The sequence below is a fragment of the Parasteatoda tepidariorum genome, chromosome 5, assembly GCF_982258835.1.
Source record: "Parasteatoda tepidariorum strain Cologne lab strain chromosome 5, Ptep-v5.0, whole genome shotgun sequence".
NCBI lineage: Eukaryota > Metazoa > Arthropoda > Arachnida > Araneae > Theridiidae > Parasteatoda > Parasteatoda tepidariorum.
In genome coordinates, this window is record NC_141759.1 from 26,180,564 (window position 1) to 26,207,269 (window position 26,706).

A 26,706-nucleotide genomic window follows, 5' to 3' on the forward strand; every position below is an offset into this window, starting at 1 on the left:
ATATACATTGTGTAAATCTTTTTCTCTTTATAATTTAGAGCAACTACCTGGGGGAACGCAGTTAAAACTAGTCTTTACGTATGAAAGCGGAGCTAAAGCACTTTTCAAGCCAATGAGGTGAGTATCAGATTTTTTTTTTATTCATCTCAATCAAAGTTATTTTCTTCTGAAAAAAAAATAGGATTCATTTAGTCTAATTAAAGTGTATTTTTCACTATCAGGAAGTATTTTTAAATTGAAGTAGATGAATCCCGATGTTAAAAATTAATTTCTAAATTATAATTTTTTTAAAATCTAAGGGAATTTAAAAAATAAAGTAGCAAATTTTGGTCGGCCTCATGAAAATTCTTTCTATGTGTATAAGTTTTTTTCCTGACCATAGATTTGTTATATTATTGAAATAAATTATAGTTTGGAATGATATTTTTTTAATTATTAAGGAATTACTTATTTTTACTTTGTCAACGTTTTTAAAGCCTTTCCACAATAGCGTGGGTGAAAGCCCTTATATAGCAAGAAGGAAAAGAGAAAAACCTGGTACGTAAAACATTTCATTCCAGCATTTTTTTCGAAAAAAATGAAATATCTGTAACTATCAAGATTTCTTTTATAATTCTGGCATATATATAAAACTGCTTCTTTTCCAAGATAAAGTAGATATTGTTGAAAAATTTAAAAAAAGAATAAGTAAACTCCTCCCCAAAACTAGTTATAACTGAAATGGTTTTACTACCAGGCTTTCCTCTTTTCCGTCTCGCTTTCACCCCTGCACAAAAGGTGTGTTGCTGAGTAACGTTTTCATTTACATGTAGAGGTGGGGAAAATAAATTTAAACTGAATTTACAAAACATTAAAGGACAGACTTTACTACCATTAGAAGAAATTTCCCAAAAAGGGCTGGTAGTTGGCAACCCTGCACGTGGGAAAGTCGTTTCTAAAAACGTTACAAGTCGGCAGCTATGGGTTAAGTTATATAAATTCCACCCATATCTGCCATTAATTTTTGAAGGTGAATTGAAAAGCTGAGTAAGAACATAAAATTGGTTAGCAATTTTGCATTCGAGGTTTTTAGCTATTAATTGTTTTTTAAATTCTTTATGTAGTGGTAGTTCAAATAATTTCAAATCGAAATTTTTTTTTTTTTTTTTTTTTTTTTTTTTTTTTTTTTTAAATAACGGCAGGCACTTGAACTCTCGTTCTTCGCCTCGGAAGATGCCGGAAGTGTTGCTCATTTAACGTTACCCAGTGGGCACCTGTGAACCTAAGTCACGGAGGCGAGCAACATTACCCACGCCACACTGCCACAAACCCGTTCATAGGGTGGGCCACATTCGCACATCACACACAGCAGAGGACAGAGAGAAACATCCATGCCCAGAGCGGGATTCGAACCCGCAGCCATTGGCTTCACAGTCAGGCACGCTAACCGCTCGGCCAACTGGCCGGCTAAATCGAAATTTCTAAACTTAGAATAATATTTTAAAGTTCAAAATTGTATATCAATATAAATATTGCTCTTAAAAATTGTAAAAAATTGGTTGGTATGTGTCAAAGCAGGCATACCAACTGCTCCGCTATCTGTAAAATATTTAATACATTGGTAACGTGGCGAAATAAATAGTAAACTTGTAGGATACGGTTACTTACACTTTATTTTTAGAAGTGTCACCACGAATAATAAAGTTGCAAATTTTATGATACTTTGAATGTTCGATATTTAGTGGTGGTTAAAGTTACTTACAAATGCAAAATGCTGAACTGCGAATGCAAATGCAAAAACTTTCATTTCGTTACCGTTAGAAAATATTTTTTTACAAACTGGTGCAAGGTGGCATCTTTGTTAAAGTATAGTACAATAAAATATATTTTTAGAAATCTTATTTATCCAAAGCAAATATAAATAAGAATTTTGTATGCTATTCCATACATATTTAAATTGAGAATGACTTTATTTCATTAAAAAATATTTTTCTTTTCGTCTACATTTGAATCAAATGTAACACTTATATATGAAATACATGAGTTATTCACCATAATATTCGCAGAATCTATACCAAACCTCAGAGTAATTCCTCCAAACTTTTATGAAAATTGGAGAGCTTTGTAGTTCCTGAACAAATACGATTTTATATGGTTATGATGCAATTCTAAAAGTTAGTGAGTTGCTTTGAAATGTTATTATTACCCATTTCAGTTGAACTAAATTGTAACTTTTTCGGTATTGTAAGGAAATCGCAATAAAGATGGAACATAAAGTTATTGATTTGTAGGATAACGTTTGTAGCATAAAATGTTTATTATGTTTCATAAAAGATTTAATGTAGGGTTTATTATTCATTTTATATTTTATTCTTCCATTATATCATTCTTTTTTATTTAAAAAAAAGTATATGTTGGAAACATATATTTTAACTATTCTAATAAACATATTTTTTTATACTTTATAATTATTGCAAGTAAAATATATTTTTATACACTCCGTGAAGAAATTATTCCAGAAAGAATTTTTTTTAAGCTAATTTCTTTATAATTATACCTTTTAACGAAACGAATTCAATCTGAATATTAATGCTAAAGTTGAAGCATGAAAATAAATATTGAAAAACCACAAAAAGGTTTAAAAAGTTGGAAGAAAATTGGAATGAGCGGGTTTATAGACTTCAGGGGGCATTGCGAAAATAATATTTAATTGTTAAGGATATAGTTTAAATAGTAAAGTTTTAAGTTTTTTTAGGAAAAAGTTTATGCAAAAATATAACAGTAAAATACAAATTACTTAAATAAAGTATACCACGATGCTTTTAAGCACATAAATTAATCTAATTTCTCATTGCTGAATATCAGTATTACATACCTGCCAACTCTTCCGGATTTTCCGGAAGATTTTATTTTCATATTTAAAGTGGTAGTAATTATATACTATTTTTTCTTTTATAATATTAATTTTTAAATGATATTGATCGCCACTATTCTTACAAAAATTAAGCACATATACTAATATGCGTTACTATCATGGTTGTCAACTTAAGTTTTCTCAAATACAACGTATTTGTTTGCTTAAAATTGAAGTTTTAATTCCATTTTAATACCACTGGGAAAAATGATAATTTAAGGGATTAAAAGTTGGCAGGTATGGTATTAGTTTGGTTTCTTAACGTCGTAGTTTTTTAAAATTTACAATTAACACTTAAATTTAACTTTAACTTAACTTAGCTTTCAGTTTCCACATGACGTAATAAAATGTTCGAAAAGATCTAATATATATTTTAATATATAATTGAAATTAAAACAATGAACAATTTAAACAAACTAGTTATACTCAAACTAGTATTACTCAAAATGGCGCTTACTGTATTTTAGCAACTGAAGTAATTTTAATTTAAAATTTCATAGCAATATTGAAATTTATCTATTTGCAGGATATATTATACTCTCTCACCACAATTATTTAAAAGTTGTGTCACAAGTACGACTATCAGACTAAAGCAAAAAACAACGTGAATAAAGCATAAATGAGGTTATATAAATGGACAAATGTGTGCTTTATTCACGTTGTTATTACGGATTGATCACGATTGGATCACGTTGTTATTGCGTTAGATTACGTCACATTGAATCACTGAAGCAAAAACAAAGCACAAAAGAAAATACATCAATGGACAAAGGTGTGCTTTATTCATGTTGTTATTTGCTTTATACAACATATCACAAGTATACCCTATCCTTTGATGGACAATTATCAGAGTCATTTCAATTTTCAATATTTTGGAAAGTCTGCGATAAATGATTTCGGGCAATTATCGCAACGCTTCTGATTTCTGCTTGTTTGCTTACCAGCTCAATCTTATACCATTTTTCCCAACCCTTTAAAATAAATAAGGTATTTGTGAGGTTGTTTTAATGTTTAAAGGTATAAAAAAATACACCTAAGGCAGAAAATGAGGTATTGTTTTGCACCACAATTAATCTCATCAACAAACCTCAATTTCAACCTCATTTACATCTCATAAAATCAACCTCATGTATAGAGCAGCAATATTTTTGGTTGAAGTCGATGAAATTATTCACACCCCAAACGTATATTTATTTTTTTAAGGTATAGAAAAAATAACCAGTAGATCTCAAAACAATTTCCCAAAGTTAGTGACTCTGAGATAGATTTTTATTAACCTCAAAATAACCTCAAGTGTGAATAAAACAACGTCATATAACTTGATTATAAACCTCATGAGATTCATTTTTTAAGATTGTTTTTGAAATCATCTTCAAATAAACCTCTAATTACCCTTAACACTTCAAAACAACCTTAAGTAAACATCAAAAACACCTTAACTTTTTGCAAGGGTAACTATAAAATAGTTAACTTAGGAAAACCATTACAGTAAACGTATATTTATATAATAAATATTTGAAAATAATGTAGAATTATCCATTAATGTTAAAATAATACATTTTTCAAGATTGCTTCAATGCCGGATAACGTAGAGGAACAAATTTTTTTGTTGTATTTACGCAAGTATTTGATCTTACCAAATTAGGGTATGGGCTATAACTTACACTAAAAGCTTTATTTATACTAACTGTTAACAGACTTGCCAAATACTTGCGATATGACAAAATATTTTTAACCCTTTAATGGGCCATTTATTTCTAGTAAGTGTATGTTAAAATACAGTTTGAATTTAGATGAAAAAATTCATTTAGATTAGTTGATAAAATTAATTTGAATTTTAACAACATTTATTTTGTGGTAAGTGTGCTTAGGTATGTTGCCCAATAGGTGTTATAAAAAAAGTAAGAGACTTAATTACTTTCATTTGTAAAATAAATTTTATATTTACTCCAAACTGAAAAAGGAATTATATATTATAACTTACCTTAAATTTCCTAAAAACAGGCATATTGTTACCAATTTTATTCAATATTACTTCATCAGAGCTGAAGTTAATAACAAATGGTATACCAAAGTTATAGCGGTGGTAAACATAATTACCACGGCCTTAGAATGGGTTAAAAACGGTAGAGAACTACATACTAAAATTTACTGAGTATGATAAATATTGTTAACTTTTTTAAAGGCTTTACTCAACTTAATTGTTCGATGGTGGCATATTATCTAACCCTTTTAATCAATTAGAAGTAGTAGTGAGTAAAAACTTTTTAAATCGAATTTGCCAAAGCAGGAATTATAGATTAAAAGACTACCACTTGAAAATTTTAACAGCTGGCCGAGGCATGTTGGAAATTTAGTTAACTGCATTTATCAAATGGAACTAGGTACCTGAGCCAAAAATGGTTTTATCCAACTCCTCCTATAACTGAGAGCCTCCACACGGTTTTTCATATGTCGTCCGATTAGACCACCGTGAAGGATATCCACTTACTGAACGAGTCATTTAATATAGAATATAGTTAAAATAAGAGAGTGGTAGCAAATATATGACTAAAAATTAATTTTATTTATGAATATTATTGGTTTGCCTTATTCACTTGTCAACCACTACTGATTCAATTCTCAAATATATAAGACAAATTTCTCTCAATTACTTTTATAAAAAGTTTTGGGTTCATGCGCACAACTGGTTCACTATTTAAGCAGTCTGCGCGGACTACTTATAAGAGACTGTGTGGAGGCTTCTTGATGTAGGAGGTGATGTTTTATCCAATTCATCGTGCCTATAACAGTCAGTGAGGTAGATAAAATTTATAAATATTTCCTATTGGAGAGGATATCATTGTTCCTTTAGTTTAGCTCTAAGCTGGATGTAATAACGGAATAATTTAAGCTATACATTTATAGTGCCATACCTGCCAACTCTTCCGGATTTTCCGGAAGATTTTATTTTCATATTTAAAGTGGTAGTTAATATACACTATTTTTTCTTTTATAAACTTAATTTTCAAATGATTTTGATCACCACTATTCTTACAAAAATTAAGCACATATATTAATATGCGTTACTATCATGGTTGTCAACTTAAGTTTTCTCAAATACAACGTATTTGTTTGCTTAAAATTGAAGTTTTAATTCCATTTTAATACCACTGGGAAAAATGATAATGGAAGGGATTAAAAGTTGGCAGGTATGTAGTCCTGATTTTGGCACATTGCAACAATATTATGCATAGGTTTGTCAGTTTATCTAAAAGTTTAAATAATTTATACTTAGTGGTGGACAAAGTACTTTTACTTCTAATTTATTGAGTTATTCAGGGGAACGATTTTTTTGTTGCATTAATTCAAACATTTGATCTTACCTAATTCTGCAATAAGAATTTCAAATCTTAAATTAGTTTTGTTCGGAAAGCCATTGTATTATTGGTTCAAAATGGTATTATTGGTTTACTTTATTTTTTTGCCTGAATGAAAAAGTTTATAAAGAATGTAAAGGCTTATATGTATATATAATGCTCCATGAAAAAAAGGGGGAAATATATCGTATTTCAATAAGTTTGACCACACAATTCGAATTGTACTTGTATGAGTGAAAAACGGTGTCGCATAAGTGTAACATCATGACCTGTATACCACTTACTCGACAATTCAATTGTTTTGTTTTTTCAATTCTTCTGAATTAGATATTTCAAAAAAAATTTCTTGACGTGTGACATACATCTAAAGAAATTATTGAATAATATTTTAAAGTAGAATTTAATTACACAAGTTTATGATTTTCATGAATTTATGAAAATTATGAATGTAATATTTCATATTTTCTGGACAAGATATTAATTCGAAATTATAAATCAAATCAATCATACAATTATTGATGATTGAAAATCTTAAAAATATTTTTTTCATTGTTTCAGAATGGAACCGTTATGTGGTTTTAGAATTAATCTTTTCAAAACCATGTTAATTAAATAAAATATTTTTTTGCATAAGATATTGAATTGCATAGAAATTTTAGTTAATGAAGTGAAACTTCTTGTAAAATAGTATTAACCCTTTCGCGCCGACTGTCACAAATACATACCTGCCAACTTTTAATCCTTTCCATTATAATTTTCCCCAGTGGTATTAAAATGGAATTAAAACTTCAATTTTAAGCAAACAAATACTTTGTATTTGAGAAAACTTAAGTTGACAACCATGATAGTAACGCATATTTATATATGTGCTTAATTTTTGTTAGAATAGTGGTGATCAAAATCATTTATAAATTAAATTTATAAAAGAAAAAATAGTATATATTTACTACCACTTTAAATATGAAAATAAAATCTTCCGGAAAATCCGGAAGAGTTGGCAGGTGTGCAAATACGTGCCAGCATAAAACCATATCAATCAGGGTTAAAAGATAAAACTGGTAATCAAAGTAATTCTTAGCAGTTTATTTGTGGGAGGAGTTATAATTGTTTGATTTATATTTTGTTATTATAATGTTGGATTATAATTTGTTATTATGTTATTCACCATTTCTTTATTCAAAATAAAATTATTTAGTTATAATTTGAATTAACATTGATTATATATTTGATTAAACTAACAATAATTAAAGTAAAAGCAACGTAAGTCTGTCAAATTAGCAACGACTACATTTAATTTACCGTTTTTTTTTAATTACAACTTGATTCTGATTTTGTACGAATGCTTTTCGGAATCACCAATCCTTAAAGGGTAAAGAACTGCCATTTTGTTAAAAAAAACTTTTCTAGTGATAGCTAAATTTATTTTTTAATGTATTATTATATATCTATTCATTTAAATTCATTTTCTCCACCACTATATATAAATTATTTAAAAGTTTACACCAATCTTTTCTAGCTCTCTCTAGGTGAATCTTTTAAAAGATTGCCGATTTGCCGGCAGACATGTTTTTGATACATTAAAGATTCTCATGCGACAGGAGAAATTTTTTTTTTAAAGTACGAAAATTCCGTAGTCCCTAGAAAGTTCACAAAGAAATAAAATGGCTAAACTTTTTAAATTTTTCAATTTAATATTATTGTTAAAAGAGCTCAACCGTAGAATTCCTATACAATACAATTTCAAGCAAAATTTCTCGCTTTAACAGGCATGAAAGCAAAACGTTATCAACACTTACAATTGTGATTCACGAAAGAAAATAAACATTTTTCAAGGACAATTTCTAAATTTTATAATTTATTGCAGTTTTTTTATCAGCTGGAAATCTGATAAAAGCATCCTCTAGAAGTTTTTTTCGTTATCAAATCTGAGTACGGATATTTGAATAAAAATTTTGTGCTTGTAATAAATCTGAAGAATGTCTTTTGAAAAAAAAAAGATTTTGGAAAAAGTCAGGAAGCCATTGTTTTTAAAAATACATAGAACAGAAGCATGAGGCGATCATTTGTTTATACAAACAACCAATACTTATCTGACTGAACATGTAAAATGACCAAATAGAAATGTAAAATAACCAAAGTACACATAACACAAAAATATTATAAAAACACGAAAAACATTGAAAAAAAGCAATATAAAAATGAGTAACAACAAAACAACATAATTAAAATTAAAGAAGAAACTAAATGAAAGAAAAGTAAGTAAAAGTTAAAAAAAAAAAAAAAAAAAACTAGGGTCCGTTCAAAAAATACAAATAAGAAATTAAAAAACGATCTGGGAAGTTAAATACTATATCGTATGGCAGTACTAATAAACTGTATTAGTCATGTTTTGTCTAACATTTGATCGAAATTTCCTCGAATTCGGAATAAGTTAGTGTAGATTCATGGCTGCTAAAAAGTGCAGTCCTTAGGAAAGCTTTCATTTTTTTAAAAATATATTTTATTTTATAACCATCGTTAAACAGCCGATCCATGTTTTGGATTTACAGCAATTAATGCTGAAATCCGTTGCCTCGTTGTTTTGAATCCAACTCAGAAGAAGAAAGATCTCTATGTTCTGCTATTTGGACAAACTGCCTTTTGTGGTAGACTTTCTTGATGGAACTTGGGAGAAGAAAACCACGAAAACACCCTCCTCCCTAGGGGACTCTTACCCATGTCTATCAGTAAGGATATAGTCAGCACTGAGGTTAAATTCTTATCGACCAGCTATCGCTGGAGTTTAAACCTGAGTTACATCATTGGGGGTAAGAGATCTATCCCCTGAGCTAAAAATGGAACTAAAATTGCAATAAAAGTAGGAAAATTTTTCTGAAAATAATCTTCGCCAACATTTAAAATTATGTTGGCCTAATCAATCAATCTTATATACATATGTTCGAATTATTGAATCGATGTAGTAAGTAAAACAATTTCTTTTGAAATTTTAAGTTCAAGATTTATAAATTCAAACATATACCTTGCTACCACAAGTAAAAAAAAAAATCTCAAAGATCATTCAAGTTGGTAAATATGCATATCACATTAAGGGGCCTCTTTGATCGAGTATTCTCACTGATTCACTAAATGCTCTGCATCCTGATGATCCAGAGTTTGAATCCCGCTATAAACCAGGATACATCCTTGTGATATCCTACTCTTATTTATGTTATCTGTTCTTCTACTTTAAAGGGACTTTTTAGGTGTGTGTTTTACAAGCACAGTGCAACTATAAATAAATTACGATAGAATCAGGGGAAAAGAGAAAAGGCTGGTAGTAAAATAATCTCAGTAATTGCTAATTTTTGGGCGGAGTTTACTTATTCTTTTTTTAAACTATTTAAGAATTTCTATTTTATCACAGAAAAGAAGCAGATTAATATATATGTTAAAATCTTAAAGAAATCTTGGTAGTTACAGATATTTTATTTTTCTCGGGAAATATGCTGTGATAAAATGTCTTTCGTACCAGTTTTTCATCTTTTCCGTCTTGCTATATAAGGGCTTTCACCCATGGATAGAATAATGAACCTTAATATCTCATCTTCAACCTGTACTGTGATGTGGTGCCAACAAAATAATGACAACTATTAAATGTAGTAGTTATGCTTTCTGTAATCTTAAATACTTATGTGTAACGGATGCAGTGATGCCAACTTGCTCCTCTTTAAAAAATAGTATTTTCTAGTGGTAGCGAAATTTAAGTTTCTTTTAGTTTAGTAATTTTCCTTTTAAGTAATTTTTTCACCACTAAATATCAAAAATTATAAGTATCATATAAAATGCAACGTTACAGCATCAATCTACTGGTTACTCTATTAATAAGAAAGCGTAACTGTCCGAATGTAACGAATTTTACTATATAATTAGCTACCACTTTATTAAAACTATTCCAGAAAGCGGAGCAGTTGGCATCCCTGCGGATAAAAAATTTTGAAATACATAAAAATGGAACGCATTAATAATATAAATATTTATAACGAATTTTTACGAAGTTCTTTATAAGTTAAAGTTATCAGTAACAGTAAGAAACAACCACTTCGTACAAATAATTGTGTAATATGATATTTGAACTAATGTGAAACCTAATTCATTTAGAATAACATCGCATAATATTTTCGTATATTATCTAATATATAAAATAGTGCGGTTATTAATAATTATAATATAAAATATTTAAATTTTAGAGTCTAGGCATCACCTCCTACATCAGAAAGCCTCCACACGGTATTTTACAAGTAGTCTGCGCAGACTATATGAAAAGTGAAGCAGTTGTGCACATGAACCCAAATTTTATTTTAAAAGTCTTCTTTAGTTATGCTAGCTGGACACCTGCGTCGTGAAGCGCCCCCTATCCCATCCGTCGTGAATTATTTAGCATTGTGTGAGTTCTTTATGGTCAGCAGGCAGTGTGGCAGCTATGAGGGGGATTCAAGCCCCTTGCTTGAATAAATAAAAATCATAAAAAATAAAACAAAGCAGCTTGTTTTAAACTATGTGTGGCTGTAGAACTGGATGCAGGTTATTTTAAAAGTAATTGAGAGACATTTATGATATATATTTGAGAATTGAATCTGTAAGGGTTGTTAAGTAAATAAGACAAATCAATAATAATCATAAATTTAAAAAAATTTTAGACATATATTTGTTACCACTTTCTTATTTTTACTAGATTTTTAATTAAATGGCTTTTTCGTAAACTGGTTTATCTTCATAGTGGTGTGATCGGACGACCTATAAAAAACTGTGTGGAGGCTTTCAGTGGAAAATAAAAATTTTAATCTTAATAATCAAAAGGTAACTTTCACTTACCACTGCCACTCGTAAAATACCTAGCCTTTGAAATATTGACATTTTAACAACTTAGGTAACTATTTCATTTAATAGATCCTATGTATTAAATACAGTGAAGCCAACTGCACCTCTTTTGGCGTAGGTTTCTATAAATTGGTAACGAATTAAATTGGTGCAACTTTTAGAATAAGGATAAACACGCCCACGCTTTAAAAGTGTCAACCCGAGAAAATTTGAGATATGATACTTTGAATTTTCCATTTGTATTGGTGGAAAAATTACTTTAATTGAAAATTTATAAACTTAATTAACTTACCACTAGAAAATATTTTTTCTTACAAAGCGGAGCCAGTTGGCATCTTTATATGTGAGGTCCCACGGACGTTTGAGACTGTGCTAACTGTAAAAAGCAAAATTTTTCTGAAAAGAGATTAAAATTAGCAACTTTTCCCGACATGTTTTTGTCTATTTACTGTTGACGGTGAGTGTAATGACTGATTAGGCTCAGATTGAGAGTAAATGCAGAGCTCTTAGGCCACTAAAATAAAGACCTATGCTGGATATGGTTTATATCTCGGTATTTGGCGCGGAGCACCACCACCCGATTTTAAAAGTCTTTTTAATATTAAAATTATTGTTTCAAAATATGTTCTTTATATATACAATTCACATTGTAATCCATGGTAGTAGTTACAATTAAATGATTAAACACTTCAATTCAAACGATAAAAATAAATTTAGTACCTATCACTTCTTACATTTTTGCCAGAGATGCCAACTTGCTCCGGACATCGGATAAATATTTTCGAGTGGTAGTTTATTAATTGTGATTCTTCGTTTAATAAATTCAATTTATTGGTTTTTTATCCACCACTATTTCTAAATAATTCGAAGGCTTATCTAATTCGCCACTTTGTTCTTGATACGTCTTGCAAAACATTTTAAAAAGTAAGCAAAATTAGTCAAATATTTGTAAATTAACTTGTAATTATTGACCGTTTTTTAAATTATTTAGGCGCATCCGGAGCAGTTGGCGTATCTGTTAGGCACACGTAGGTGGCTTGATATGTGAATATTGAGTTCTCTTGGGAGTTTTTTCTCACTTTTCTTCTGTTATGTCTACTTTGTTGGTTTAGTATATTTGATTTAAGTTTATGTTAAAAATCAGTATGCATAAAAAATTTGATATCTTGTATCAAATTCCAGTTTGTTCTAATAATTTTACCTTCTCGAATTTGTTTCTTATTGCCATTATTCTTGTCGTCTACTGACACTACCGCTTGTGAAAGAGGGAAATGCCCGTTTCGATAACAGGAACTAACTTAGTTTATGTTCCAAAAATCTTCCGGAAAGCCTTCAATATGCATACCTTGAAAATTCTCCGACTTTTTGCCGGAGAACTCCGGATATTAAATGACGGACACAATACTCTTTTGTGTCCGTCAATTAATATTAAATAAATTCTCCTGCTTTTAGCCGCAGTTTCCCCAAATATTTTGACATTTCTATTTTAACAGTTTGTTTTATATGATTAAGAAATATTGAACATTTTAGAAAAGCATTCAATATTGTCTTTATAACCTGATGCAAATTTGCGAATCTTTTCTTACTTAATTATTATTACAATACCACTTTAGGTATCGTGAAAAACTAGAACTTTCTGGTTGATAGCTCTGCATATACACTGAAGAGCCGTTACATTATGACCACCCTCCATCTATAACAATGGGCTCGCCCAGTATTTAATGGTTTCTCTTACCTTTTAAACTAAAAAGCAGCGTTATGTTTTTGTCTCATATTTGTCAATTAATATGAAGTGCTGACCGCAAAGACGAAATTCAGTTGCAAAACTTTTACCTTGAAACTATGCTCCAAGTTCAACTGGACCAAACAAACCAGCGGGTCAATGTGAAAACAGATATGACAACACTATCTAGAAAAGAGAATTAAATGGAAGGTAGAAAAAAAATCCCTGTAAATGGACACTTGCCCTTATTTGACAGCAAATATATTTCAAACGAATCTTTGAGTAGTCATAGCAAGGAAAATTATTTTTTTTTTTATAAAAAGTAAATAAATAAATAAGTAAATAAAACAGATTAATAAAATAAATTTACAATATCGTTAATAGAAAAAAAGTATTTCAGTGTATTTTTCTCATTTCTTATAATTATTATCAGAAATTCAATTATCTGAATACATGTAATGTTCTATTTAATCAGACATTGCGATATATACACTGAAAAGCCATTAATTATGACCACCCTCCATCTATAACAATGGGCTCGCCCAGGTTTTCATGGATTCTCGCCCAGGAACAATGTTTTCATGGGGCACATTAGGACCCATAATCCTTATAGAACAATCCCTGACGTCTATAAGCTACTTGAACATAGTTGCAGACCAGGTTCACTCATTCATGGCAACAGTTTTTATTGCGGGGGGTGGTGTTTACCAACAGGATAATGCACCATGTCATAAGGGTCGAACCGTCATGGATTGGTTCGAAGAACATTCCAGTGACTTTCAAGTCATGTCTTGGTCCCCAAATTCAACTAACTTTAATCCAATAGAGCATTTGTGGTCCTACTTGGAAAACAGAATTTGTGCTGCCACGCAACCCCCTCGCAATGTGAGGGAATTGCATGTGAGCGCTTGGTACCAGACACCTCAGACTACCTATCAGCACCTTGTGCACCTTGCACGGGTGCTAGCAGTTTTGAGGGCTAAAGGTGGTCCTACATGTTATTAGCAGGGTGGTCATAATGTAATGGCTCTTCGGTGTATTTACAAGATTAACTACAGTTCTATAAGCATTAATTACCACTTTATAAAATATTCAAGCAGCTAGCATCCTTGTTCTTGAAATCTTTAAAAAAAAAAACTACATTTCTTTGTTTCTTAAACATCAAAAGAAAATCAAGAGCGAAGGGTTTGACTAATAGTTGTGAGAATTATTCGTAATTTCCACTTTTTAATCTTCGCTGTGTTTTTATATTTCAGATTCCCGAGAGAAGTTGAGACTTTACCAAATCATTTCTATTTTACTGATTATGAAAGGCATGTTAGTGAAATTGCCTCTTATCATCTGGACAGGTATTTCAAAGTATCTCTAGTTTTTTATGTTTAAGAAGAATATAAAAACGTTAATTTTTTTCACGCATATATGATTTTAATTTGCCAAAGTTTTTAGCCAAACTTATGAACCTTCAATTAAGAAACAATTATCATTTTCTTGCCTCTTTTGTGTTTTAAACACCATTGGCTAATCTTCCGAATACTCAGTAACTTAACCGTATATGATTTTTATTTGCCAAAGTTATGAGCCGTCAATTAATATTAAAGGGAAAAAATCATCATTTTCTTATCTCTTATGTGCTTTAAACTCCATTGGCTAATCCTTCTCATACCAATTATCGGTAACTATACCGTATATGATTTTAGTTTACCAAAGGTTTAAACCAAAATTATGAGTCGTCAATTAACAACGATTTTTTATTTAATCTTTAAATATTTTATAATTTATTTTCACGTCATTTAAGTTTTATTGAAGCAGACAAAATTCGAAATAGGAACGAAATCTGGTAAATAATTGTCGGTAGTTCTAAATTGTTTAAAAGAATGTAAAAACTTGAGAAAACTGACGTGAACCTTCATTCAATAAAATTATAAATAAATAATTATAAACAAATATTTTTACTCGAATAAAGCTTTGCATAAAAGAATTATTATATAATTTTAATAAAAGAATTTTATTTAATAATTATATTTAATATTAATATTTAAATTTATTGATATTTAAAATTTATTAATAATTATTTTATAAAAGAATAGCAAAGCAGCTAAAAACATTTGATGAATGACGCAAAAAGCGAAAGTAACAGACTTTCATTTTTAACCGCTCTTCTGACTAAACTATTGTGGTACCATATTTTCCATTTAGTGTTTATAATGATATTTATTTATTCAGAAAAACTATATTTTCATGAATGACCTCATAACTTATAGTTTTACTTTATTACACTGATATTTCTTGATATTACTGATATGATTGATGATATTACTTGATATTTTGTAGAGTTTTTGGATTTAGAAGAGCTCCTCCAGTTATAGGAAGAACAGTCAATATCACGGAAGAACTGTATCCATTAGCTCCACCAGAACTATTTAAAACATTTTTCATTTCTCCAGGTATGGCATTTAAATCGCTGTTTGTAAGTATGTTTGAATTTAAAGCAATTAATATTTATTTACTATGTAAATAAGGTAGAAAAGGAAGCGTAACTTTCTTAATCCAAAATGTCCAAAAGAAGTAAATTTCACTTTCTGCTAATAGTAAAATAACGTAAAGAACGTGTAAAGAACTCAAGTAATCATGTTCATAAGAAAAATAATTGTTTCAGTACTGTAAAAAAATACCGTGTTTAATGTATTGAAACGAAATGTTAGTAGACTATTTAATTTTAGAGGGTTTAATTATGTGTAGAATATAATGAAACAAGACATGGTAATGCTACACAAAACTCAAATTTTTTATTACAAATCAAGCGGTGTAATAAAGTAGGTTTAAGTCAAAACATAAAATAATAAATAAACCAAAAGAAAAAGAGGAAAACAGATTTCTCAAATGCGCTTTCTTTGCGAAGTAGTTTATTATGTTTTGGGAAAATAAACTCCACCCATCCTTCTACGGCAGTTCTTAGCAACAGGAGGTTTTTAAAAAGTGGATAGTGAGTTGCAATTTCTCTTCCAAAAACCTGCGCGAGAATATTTGGGAATCAGGTCTGGAGATCTGGCAGACCACTCCATCGTCTGAATATCTATTATTTCAAAGTTCTTTTTTTTTCTATCGATAAAAATATATTGAGGTCTAATAGCGATTCTGTACAGTCGTACTTAGGACTCTAAGATCGAAACCAACGTAGTCAGGACTTTAAAATCAAAGAAGCCAGAATGCTTTTCTGATACACTTCTAGGTCTTTGGAGAGACTGCCCGAACTGGAGCAAGTAACATCCTTCTAAGAAGGTGATGCAGTTAACCTAAGTATTCTTTACTGATGAGAGCCGAGTTTGTCTGAACAATTATACTTGGCTTTCTTACATGTGGAGTAAGCCAGAGGTCTGGGGTTATCCCTTCAAAATCGTGGAAAGTGACTTCTATAGAATCGGAGATGCTATCATCTTGGACAGCTGAATGTCCACACATACCAGGAAGTCTTTCGCGGTATCGCATCCTGAATTCTTCAAAGCATAGGACTAAGATCTTAGAGTCAAAGATAGTTCTAAGACGTTCGTAAACCCATTTTAATGGATTACAATGCGCATTCACACAGGACTGGAATCCTCGTTAATTACTTTGTGGCAAAATGTATTTAAACGACGAAGATTACCGCTAGATTTCTAGACTTGAATTCCATTTTTCCAAAATGGAAACATTGACTATTAATGAGCTAAAATTTTAATCTTCCGCCAACTGATTATGATATATTTTGATAAAAAAATGTCTTCTTAATTTTTCTTTAGCTGGAAACGTGTGCTTTCATGGACAATGCACGTATTATTGCGACACTGGTCATGCCTTTTGTGGTAATCCAGACACAATTGAGGGAAGTCTTGCTGCCTGGCTACCTCCAAGGAACATCTTGGATAGACGTCCGCTAAGAAGTCCTTGGAGAAGATCGTACAATAAGCGTAGGAAGGCTGCGTGGGAAGGCAGTGACTATTACTGCATCAGAGAAGTCAAATCAAAACCACCATACAAATATGGAAGGAGGCTATATGATGCAATGGATTGTGCAGTCTTTGATTTCTTGACTGGTTAGTTCATGAAAACAAATAATAAATCACCTTTAATTTCCGCGTTGTAGTAACTCAACTGTATTAGAAATAATCGAACGTTAATATTATCTTATAAAACACTTAGTAGTCTTTAATGTCTTTAGTTATGAAATAAAATTATTTTCCTTGTAATTCAATTTCCACTTAGTTTTAAACAATTGAATTTTTCCACTTACCTATTTAAAAAAATTATATCAAGGACTGCTAACATTGAACACAAATTTCAGGTAGTATGTAAAATAATAAGATCTTTTCAATGAAAATATAAAACTGCTAAATGTTATAAAACAAATTAAAAAATATTGCAGAAAGAAGTTTTCAATTGAAAATTATTTATGTTCTAAACCAAAGACAGGACCTGAAACAATTTCAAAAGGGGAATCAAGAAAATGATTTAACTATGGAAAAAATCTCTGTTTTTTTAAAATAACAAAAAAAATGAAATAGTTTTACTGTTAGTTATTTTTTTTACGGAATTGAACTTTTATAATAGATATCCATAATAACGCTATAAAAATCAGAATTTCATTGAAAGAGAAAAGGGCGTTACTATGATAAACTAAGAATAAGACCATGACCAACGCACCTTAAGCACAAACATGAAAAGCGTACTAAGATATTTAACAACTTTTGCTCTTTTAAAGATTTGAATGATTTTCTCGTCATTAAATTGTTTAATTCTTAAGTTCCCCGTTTCTTTATTTCTATTTGGTGATGAGCATATTTTAATATTTTACAAAAAACTACTTTCTGCTGCATTTTTAAATTGCTCATGACATTGAACAGTTTTTATATTTTCTCTGAAAAGAACGTACGATTCCAAATAATACATGAAATTTTCGTATAATTTCATTATTAGCACTCTAAAAGCATTTTTTATTTAAAATTCAAAACATTGGCTTATAACAAGGTGTTAATTAGTTTTTTATTGGAAAATTTTAATCCATGAAAAAACACTTAAAAGCTTATAGTTTCAGAAAAATAATATTGAATTCGAATTTAATTTAGTTAAAAGCTTATAGTTTCATAAAAATAATACAGAATTAGAGTTTTCCTGTTGCAGTTGAAAAATTTTGACTTTTTATTCATTCGAATGTGACAAATTTAGGATCTATTCACGAAGTGTATGAATAATATTTAAAATATATTTTTATTTGAACGTGCTGCTCTTGAAAATAACATTTGGAGATTCTTTTTATTGTTAAAAAACGAACATATCCACTAAGAATTGTGCAAACTATGGGCTTTGTTTTGCGAATTACAAGGTAACACCAGAAGGGTATTAAATAAAGTGGTTGCTAAGCATTAAAGTGCAAAAATTTTAAAATTCATTTGTAGTGCCTGAGAGTGCTTAGGTTTAAATACCTGACCACGTTTTTTACGATTTCTGGTTTGCCATCGATTATAAAGATTCCGCGCGTTTTCTTGGAAGTAGTCGTCAGAACAATTGATAAAATGAATTACTTTGGGCAAAAGATAATTTAAATTCAATTGTTTGCTTAAACGGGGTTGTTATGGGAGACTAAAATTGTAAGAAGTACTGACTAATAAAATTCAAGATTATATTAAAAGAAATTAAAATAAGCATCTAGTGCATAGCATATTTTTTTCAGTCCACTGTTGAAAGTATTAACAATTTGACGGTTATGAACGAGTTCAGCTCGCAATCGAATCGGGCCTCATAATGCGCGCCAACGAGTTCCGCTCGGGAGCAAGATTTTGACCGTAATGGTTAGTAACGAGCACTACTCGCGTAGTGAAATTTTTCCCCAATGCGCGCTGACGAGCCAAGCTCGTTCGCCATTATTATTCTGCATTGGTTAAAAACGAAAATTACGTAAAAACTGTTATTTATGTACTACGAATACTTTAAGAAATTTTTAAAACGCTTGAGGCGAGCTATCTACCGCATCCAGAGATGCCAACTTGCTCCGCTTTGTAAAATAGTATTTCCTAGTGATAGCGAAAGTCAAGTTACTTTCAGTTTAGTATATTTCCTTTTAAGTAATTTTTTTACCACTAAATATCAAAAACTGTAAGCAATAATCTACTGGTTACTCTATTAAAAAGTAGGCGTAATTGTCCTACTCCAACGAAATTTGCTACATAATTTGCTACCACTTTATTGTAACAATTCCAGAATACGGAGCAGTTGGCATTGCCAGAGAACGGTGACATTTTCCATACCTACCAACTCTTTCGGATTTTCCGGAAGATTTTATTTTCATATTTAAAGTGGTAGTAAATATATACTATTCTTTCTTTTATAAACTTAATTTTCAAATGATTTTGATCACCACTATTCTTACAAAATTTAAGCACAAATATTAATATGCGTTACTATCATGGTTTTCAACTTAAGTTTTCTCAAATACAACGTATTTGTTTGCTTAAAATTGTAGTTTTAATCCCATTTTAATACCACTGGGAAAAATGATAATGGAAGGGATTAAAAGTTGGCAGGTATGCATTTTCGGAAGAACAGAGGTGGAAAACAGATGCCACTTTCGACTACTGTTTGCACGTAATAGTGCGCGAATTAATGAAACGAAAACTGCTCATTTCCCTGACCGTCAAAAGGTTAAAGAATGCTTTTGATTTAAATATTAATAATTTGAAATGTAAATCATATTGGTATTTATGATTTAATATCTAAGGAGATAAATAAATAATAGTGAATTCAGTTTTTACCAATGAAGAAGTTTTTAAAGTGAAGATAATTATATAACAGGTCAGTCTAACTGAACTATTTAAAACACAAAATAGGTGGTTCAATCACGAAAAGTGTTTCAATCATTTTTTATATTTTTTTTTTAATTGTACTCCTTTTGTCCCAAATTAGTTTCTGCATTTAAATACATTTGTAAGAATTATTGATGATTTTGAACATTTTTCAGAGAGCGTGCTTCATAAATTTTCCCCAATAAAAATTACAACAATTAAACTTTATGAAAATATTATTTCTTTATTCGGAATATGTAAAATCCATTATTTTTGAGATTAAATATGCAGTTTTTCATAAGTAAAATACCAAATAAAGAACTGAAAAAACAATGTAAATTCTTTTTCATTCAATAATTATAAATACATTTGTATGACTTCCAAGAAATATGTATTTTTAATAAAGTATTTTTTTTTTATCTATAACTGTTTCTTACGATGGTATCGTCTAAATATATTAAAAGATAACTAATTGTGTAGCTTCATTACTACCCGTAAAGATATTTTACCGTATATATATCGTCATATACGGGTAAAAATATTTTATGTGTATTACAAAAATATTTTTACGGGTAAAAAAATATTTTACAGGAATTATGATAGCAAGTTGTATGTTCATAATTTCTTTTGCATTCTTAGGTAATATGGACAGACATCATTATGATGAAATCACAACATTTGGTAACGCGAGCACCATTATCCACTGGGACCATGGAAGAGGGTAAGCATCAATGATTCTTTATAACAGGGGACGGGGTACAAAAATATGGAAACACTTCTACTCTAACTCTATACAAACAATCTTTCTGATAGTTACAAAAAATTTTTAAGATTCATTTTTTATGGCAAAACTAAACTCATGATTTAAATAAGATCATGCATGAAGTTTTTAGTATTGCGAAGTAGGGCTGAGATAGGCTAGCTGGTACGCAAATGTCCAAGAGGTCGTGAGTTCGATTCCCTCCTGCCGATGACTTCCCGTGTGGTAAAGGCGACTGCTGCACGTTGAATCTGTCGAGTCGCAAAGTCCTCCATATTCCTAAAACAAATCATGCATCTAAGGGTATATTGAATACGAGATGGATTGTTCGGATCACAATTACGATCTGTGGATGAATGACTGGATGTATGAATGTACCGTCCTATAAACGGGCGGTATGTGGCTGAAGTCATATTCTTGACCATTGATAGCGCGACTGAAAATCAAGGAAAACCATCCTCTGCCTTAAATTTTGGTTCCACGAATCAGGCTTACTGGTATTGGTACGGAGCATTAGAAACAACAACAACAGCACAAACGATGTCCTTTTTACCAATACAAATTTTAATCAACCAAAATGAAAAGAAGTTAAAAGATTTTTTCTTATTTCAATATTCCTATAAATAAAAAAAAACCGGCATTTTTATATAAATATTGTAATCATGAAAGGTTTCTAAGTTGATGCATTCATTGTTAGGGAAAAGTTATCAACTTCCTCTCTTCACTTTGATTAATACGTATTTTACTTTAGTAAAAATGACACCATTTTTAAAAGCTTCAAGTCATAAATCACTCTTTCAAATTGTGCCGCAAGTTTTGTCACGGGAAATCTTTCTAGACATTTGCTTGATAAAAGATCGACTACATAGAGTTAGTGAACTAGGTTTTCCCAAATTTTGTTCTACCCCTGTAACTTATGTATGCTGTAATTATTTATTGGTCATACTGATAAAACATATTTATTTAACCAAACATCTACATATCTTCCAACTATTGACGTTTTAATAGTATCAGAAAATAACATTCTTATTAACACAGAAAAAAAATTAACAACATGTGTAAGGACCCTGAAAATTATGCCTTATACAGAGATGCCAACTTGCTCCGGACAGCAAATAAATATTTTAAAGTGGTAGTTTATCAATTGTGACTCTTACTTTTATAAATTCAATTTAGTAGATTTTTATTCACCACTATTTCTAAATAATTCGTAAGCTTATATGATTCACCACTCTGTAGTAGTTTCTATGCGACACCCTTTAAAAAGCAAGCAAAAATAGTCAAATATTTGTAAAATATAGTTTGGAGCAGTTGGCATCTCTCCTTATATGTGTAAAAGACTGAATAAATTTTAAAAAATAATTACTAATATCCTTAATGTTTTTCAACTACACTATGAAAACTCTTGCACAAAAAAAACGCAAATGGCAGATAATGAACAACAATAATGAAGAAAAAAATACAATAATGAAAGCAAATTAACAATAATGAAATAAAAATACAGCTTTCGTTTATACATGTATGCAATAACACTTCTTTGTTAAAACATTTTTTATATTATTTAAATACTTGTTATTTTTAATGTGTATAAAAAAATCTTCTAAATTTAAAAAAATATTCAGAATAATTTTGCATAATTACTTTAATTACACTTCCTATAACATTTAAGTTTTTTGTTAAATAATTTTCCTTGTTGTAGACTACTTAGGAAAGCATTTTTAATTGGGTAGAATTTTTTTCCAACCATAACAACCTGTTGATTAGTTTGTTTTTAATGTTTAAGTTTATATTATTAAGAATTTAATGAGAATAAAAAAAATTTATAAAGAAGGATAAAATAATATTGAAAACAAAATTGAAAGATTTAAAAAATTATTTAATCTGTAAAATGATTAGCATTTGATTAAAATTGCTTTTAGTTTCATTTTTATGAATATTTTAATTTCACGCTATATACGTCCTTCAAGTTATATAACAATTCAGATTAAATTAGATCTATCGGAAAATTCTGTCTGTGAAAGAACACGTGCCATTATGCTACGGTGAAAAAGGTGCCTTTACAGAAAAAAGTAGTGGGGCATATATTCTTCAAACCTCTTACACCGCATTTAAATAATTTTTTGCCATCGATTGTTATAAAAGCAAATTTAATAGCTCAAACCACTTGACCATTTAAATAAATTTTTTCTATTGACAAAGGTAGCAGAATACTGAATAATTTTAACCGCTTGCACTTTCAAATAACTATTTGCGGTTGACTATTGTGGAATCAAATTTAATAGTTCAAATCTCTTGACCATTCAAATAACTTTTTTTCTGTTGACTACTGTAGAAGTAAATTAAGTCATTTTAATTGCTAGCACCATTCAAATCATGTTTGTCATTGACTGATATTTAAACAATGTTATCTAAAGGCTTTATCTCAAATTGTCTGGATCATATAAATACATTTATTGTTGATTGTTACAATAACAATATCAAACATAATACTATAACAGTATCAAACATTATACTATAAAAGTATCAAACATAAGACTATAACAGTATCAAACATTATATTATAAAAGTATCAAACATTATATTATAACAGTATCAACCATTATACCATAACAGTATCAAAAATTGTACTATAACAGTATCAAACATTATACTATAACAGCATTAAAAATTGTACTATAATAGTATCAAATATTAGACTATAACAGTATCAAACATTATCCTATAACAGTATCAAACATTATATTATAACCGTATTAAACATTATATTATATCAAAATTAGATATATATATAATTATTATATATAACAACAGCAAATATTATTTCAATAGCAAGTGTATTTTATTATTTTAACTATATTTTAATTACATCAAGTATATTTGAAGTCGTTTCCAATAAAATTCAATAGCCTCTATATTAAAGTAAGAAATCTCGCCAAACATATTTTTTAACATATTTAACTTTTTTAAAATTTATGTAATTAAGTTCAAATTCTCAGCATATTTGTGTGTTAAACATTTCCTTTATTGTTACAGATTCGGTCGAGCTAATCACGACGAAATGAGTATACTAACTCCTTTGCTACAGTGCTGCGTAATCAGACTTTCAACATTCAACAAACTGTACGCATTCAATTTGGGACCACGCAAATTAAGTGATATAATGAGAGACAGCCTAGCCGATGATCCAGTTGCACCTGTTCTCCTGGAAGCTCATTTGAAAGCCCTGGATCGCAGGGTAGCCAAAGTATTAGATGCTATACGACAGTGCCTTGTGGCCAACAAGCCAGACTTAGTGTTCCTCGATGATATGTAACTCTATTTTTTACTACATTTGCGAAACAAATTCTTCCTAATTGTTTAATGTAACATTCCATTGTGATTTGAATATCAAATCAAGAACTAGTGTTTGAACTTTTGCACTTGCTTGATTTTGTTAAATCTTTCGACCGCCTTGATTCTACGTTAAAATTCTTTTTTTTTTTTCAATGCTTGATGCAGAAAGTGTTTAATATTGCCTCGTTTTTTTCTTATTTGAGGCAAGAACATAATGTGATTCATTGTTTTTTTATAGGGCTTCTTATGGGAATCTAAATTGAAAATGTTAAAGAAAAAAGTTTCTGTTTTCAAGTTTTGAAGAAAATATTTGAATGATTTTGTTTTTTTTAAGAAATATATTTTTTATTGCATGCAACGTTTTACTAAAAAAAAATTTAAAAAAATCCGAATTGTTAACGTAACTTGAACATTCTATTGTGATTTGAATATCAAATCAAGAACTAGTGTTTGAACTTTTGCACTTGCTTGATTTTGTTAAATCTTTCGACTGTTTTGATTCTCCGTTAAAATTTTATTTTCAATGTTTGTTGCTGAAAGTGTTTAATATTGCCTCATTTTTTTTCTTATTTGAGGCAATAACATAATGTGATTCATTGTTTTTTTATGGGGCTACTTGTGGGAATCCAAATTAAAAAATGTTAAAGCAAAAAGTTTCTGTTTTTAAGTTTTGAAGAAGATAAATGAATGTTTTCGTTTTTTTAAAAAAGGAATTTTTATTACATGCAGCGTGTTGCTAAGAAAAACAGTGTCTGAGATTAGTAGAGGAATTTATTTTCTGTATAATTTCTAGTTTTGAGGATTTCAATCTATATTCGGTTATTAATTATTCAGATTCTATTTAAATTATCTCCCAATTTAATATATTAATTAAAACCACTGAAAAAAAAATTTCTTCAAGAACTACATGAATTTGAAATCAATTGTAGGTATAAGTTTAGGATATATATATTTTTTTACTTTATGGTTGTGTTTTAAGATGTGGCTAATATTTTATTAAATGATATTTTTAAAATATTTATGTGTCACTTACAACTACTGATAATTCATTTCTTGTAAGTTTGGCCAAAATTTTATCTTGTAGACTTTTCTTATAATTTTAAGCACTCTTAGTGTCGCTTAAAAGCAATATTCTTTCTTTATTACACGTCTCAGCATATCTTTAATTTAAGTTTATAATGTACTAATCTTAATTTTAAAATATTTGAATGAAACGTTAGTGAGTTGCAAATTATTTTGAGAGTTTACTATTAGGTTTCAGTGATTAATAAAATAAAAACTTTTATTCTATTTTTATTTATTTTTTAAATGACAAATTATTATTATTTAATCATAACATTATTTATATAACATTTAAACTCAGAAAGTACTAAAAAAATTGAAAAAATTTAAGAATTGAAAACGTAATAAATTTTTATTAAAAAATTGTTGTAGAAGGCATTCAATGTCTTCGTGGAATTTCAAATATTCAGTCAAGTTAATTTTACTCTAATTCCCCGTTAGATGGCAGCACAAAAATTGTCATTTTAATTTACTTTTCTATATAACTTTTCTACCTTAATAAATTTGTGTTGCCGAATTCTAAAGGAATTCGGTAGTGGACAATTAGTTTGTGATGAAATGTTCAGAAAATTTTAACCCCTTTTCAAAAAGGGATAAAAAAGAAAAACAATATTTTATAAATAAAATTTATAATCGTCCCCATTAATAATTAATAAAGATAATAACATAAATTCATAAATTGAATAAAATAAATTAGGCTGTTCTCAATACGAAATTTATTTTGTCTTCCCCCTTTATCTTAGATTGAATTAAGCTTTACTAAAAATTAAGTAACCTTAAATTTGTAATCTTAATTCTTATTTGAAAGCTTAGCATTTATTTTCCACAATAAACTTAGACACATATTTACAAAAGCTGAAAATGAATGTGAAGAAATGTATGGACCAAGAATTTATTATATTTGGTTGATCATGATAATTTTCTTACGATCTTGGAAATATTTTACTTTTTTTTTTTGAACATTAAAAGATTTTTTTAAAAATTTAAACGTTTCAAAATACTTTTCACAAAACTGAGCACTAAGCACTTAGATTTTCACACATGCTAAAAAAAAAATTTTTTTTGGAGTAACTGCAAATTGAGTATCTGCTACATCTTTCCGAATGTGAATAATTTTTTACTTTTTTACCAATCAAAATATTTTTTAACTGTCTTTGCCGAAATTTATTTAATTGTGCTTCTTCCAGGCAAATATTTCAATCTCAAATGTGTTGTGTTTAAAATTTAGTTGTTTTACATATTATTTTATAAATAGAATGAAAAACAATGTTATTTTTCATGTTCTGTTATGAAATCTAATAACAATGACTTTACTTTTTTAAAGTACATATCTAGTCTCCGTTTAAATGAAATAAAAAAATATTTACAAACACATATTTACAAAATTATTTTGATGAATTTGTGATTTTATTGTGTGTGTGTGAATTGTGCATAAGTATGTAAAAATAATAATAAAAATTTACAATTTCGATATGTGTTATTTTTATTAATTTATGAATGGATTTTTTTTATTATTATTATTAAATCAAAAAATGCCTAACTCAGAATTCTTACAGTATAGAAAAAATTTAAAATTGGTGAAAATATTACGAATATTTAAACATTTCCAACTGAAATAAAATGAAACTATTTTAAAAGAAAATATAGTTTAAAAGCTAATTTCTGCATACCTTTTGTAACATTTATATAATATAAAAACATTTGGCAGAATGTAAAGGACACCGGAGACAGCAACAAGATCTGTAGTAATTAGATCAGCAAAATATTAACAAAATATAATGTCACATGAGTTGTAATACAGGGTTGCCACTCCACAGGGAGAACATGAAAAACCTGGAAAATACAGGGAATTTGAAAATCACCTAAAATAACAGGGTAAATGCAAGGAATTTGGATTTTTTTTTTTT

The 26,706-nt window shown here is 29.1% G+C and overlaps 1 protein-coding gene across 2 annotated transcripts in view; it reads left to right on the forward strand.

Annotated features, from left to right (window-relative positions):
- The window catches only part of LOC107446378 (extracellular serine/threonine protein CG31145), a 162,968-nt gene extending 136,698 nt beyond the window's left edge, over positions 1 to 26,270 (forward strand). Inside the window, exons 5-10 of one of the 2 annotated variants that reach the window (XM_087163554.1) lie at positions 39 to 117; positions 14,089 to 14,181; positions 15,164 to 15,276; positions 16,609 to 16,902; positions 20,284 to 20,365; positions 23,438 to 24,088. In XM_087163554.1, the coding sequence (XP_087019680.1) occupies positions 39 to 117; positions 14,089 to 14,181; positions 15,164 to 15,276; positions 16,609 to 16,902; positions 20,284 to 20,365; positions 23,438 to 23,717 (941 nt within the window). In that variant the 3' untranslated portion in view covers positions 23,718 to 24,088. Of the gene's footprint in view, positions 1 to 38; positions 118 to 14,088; positions 14,182 to 15,163; positions 15,277 to 16,608; positions 16,903 to 20,283; positions 20,366 to 23,437 lie in introns of both variants that reach the window. The other variant, XM_087163555.1, reaches the window with a different exon arrangement.
- The last annotated feature ends 436 nt before the right edge of the window (positions 26,271 to 26,706 follow it).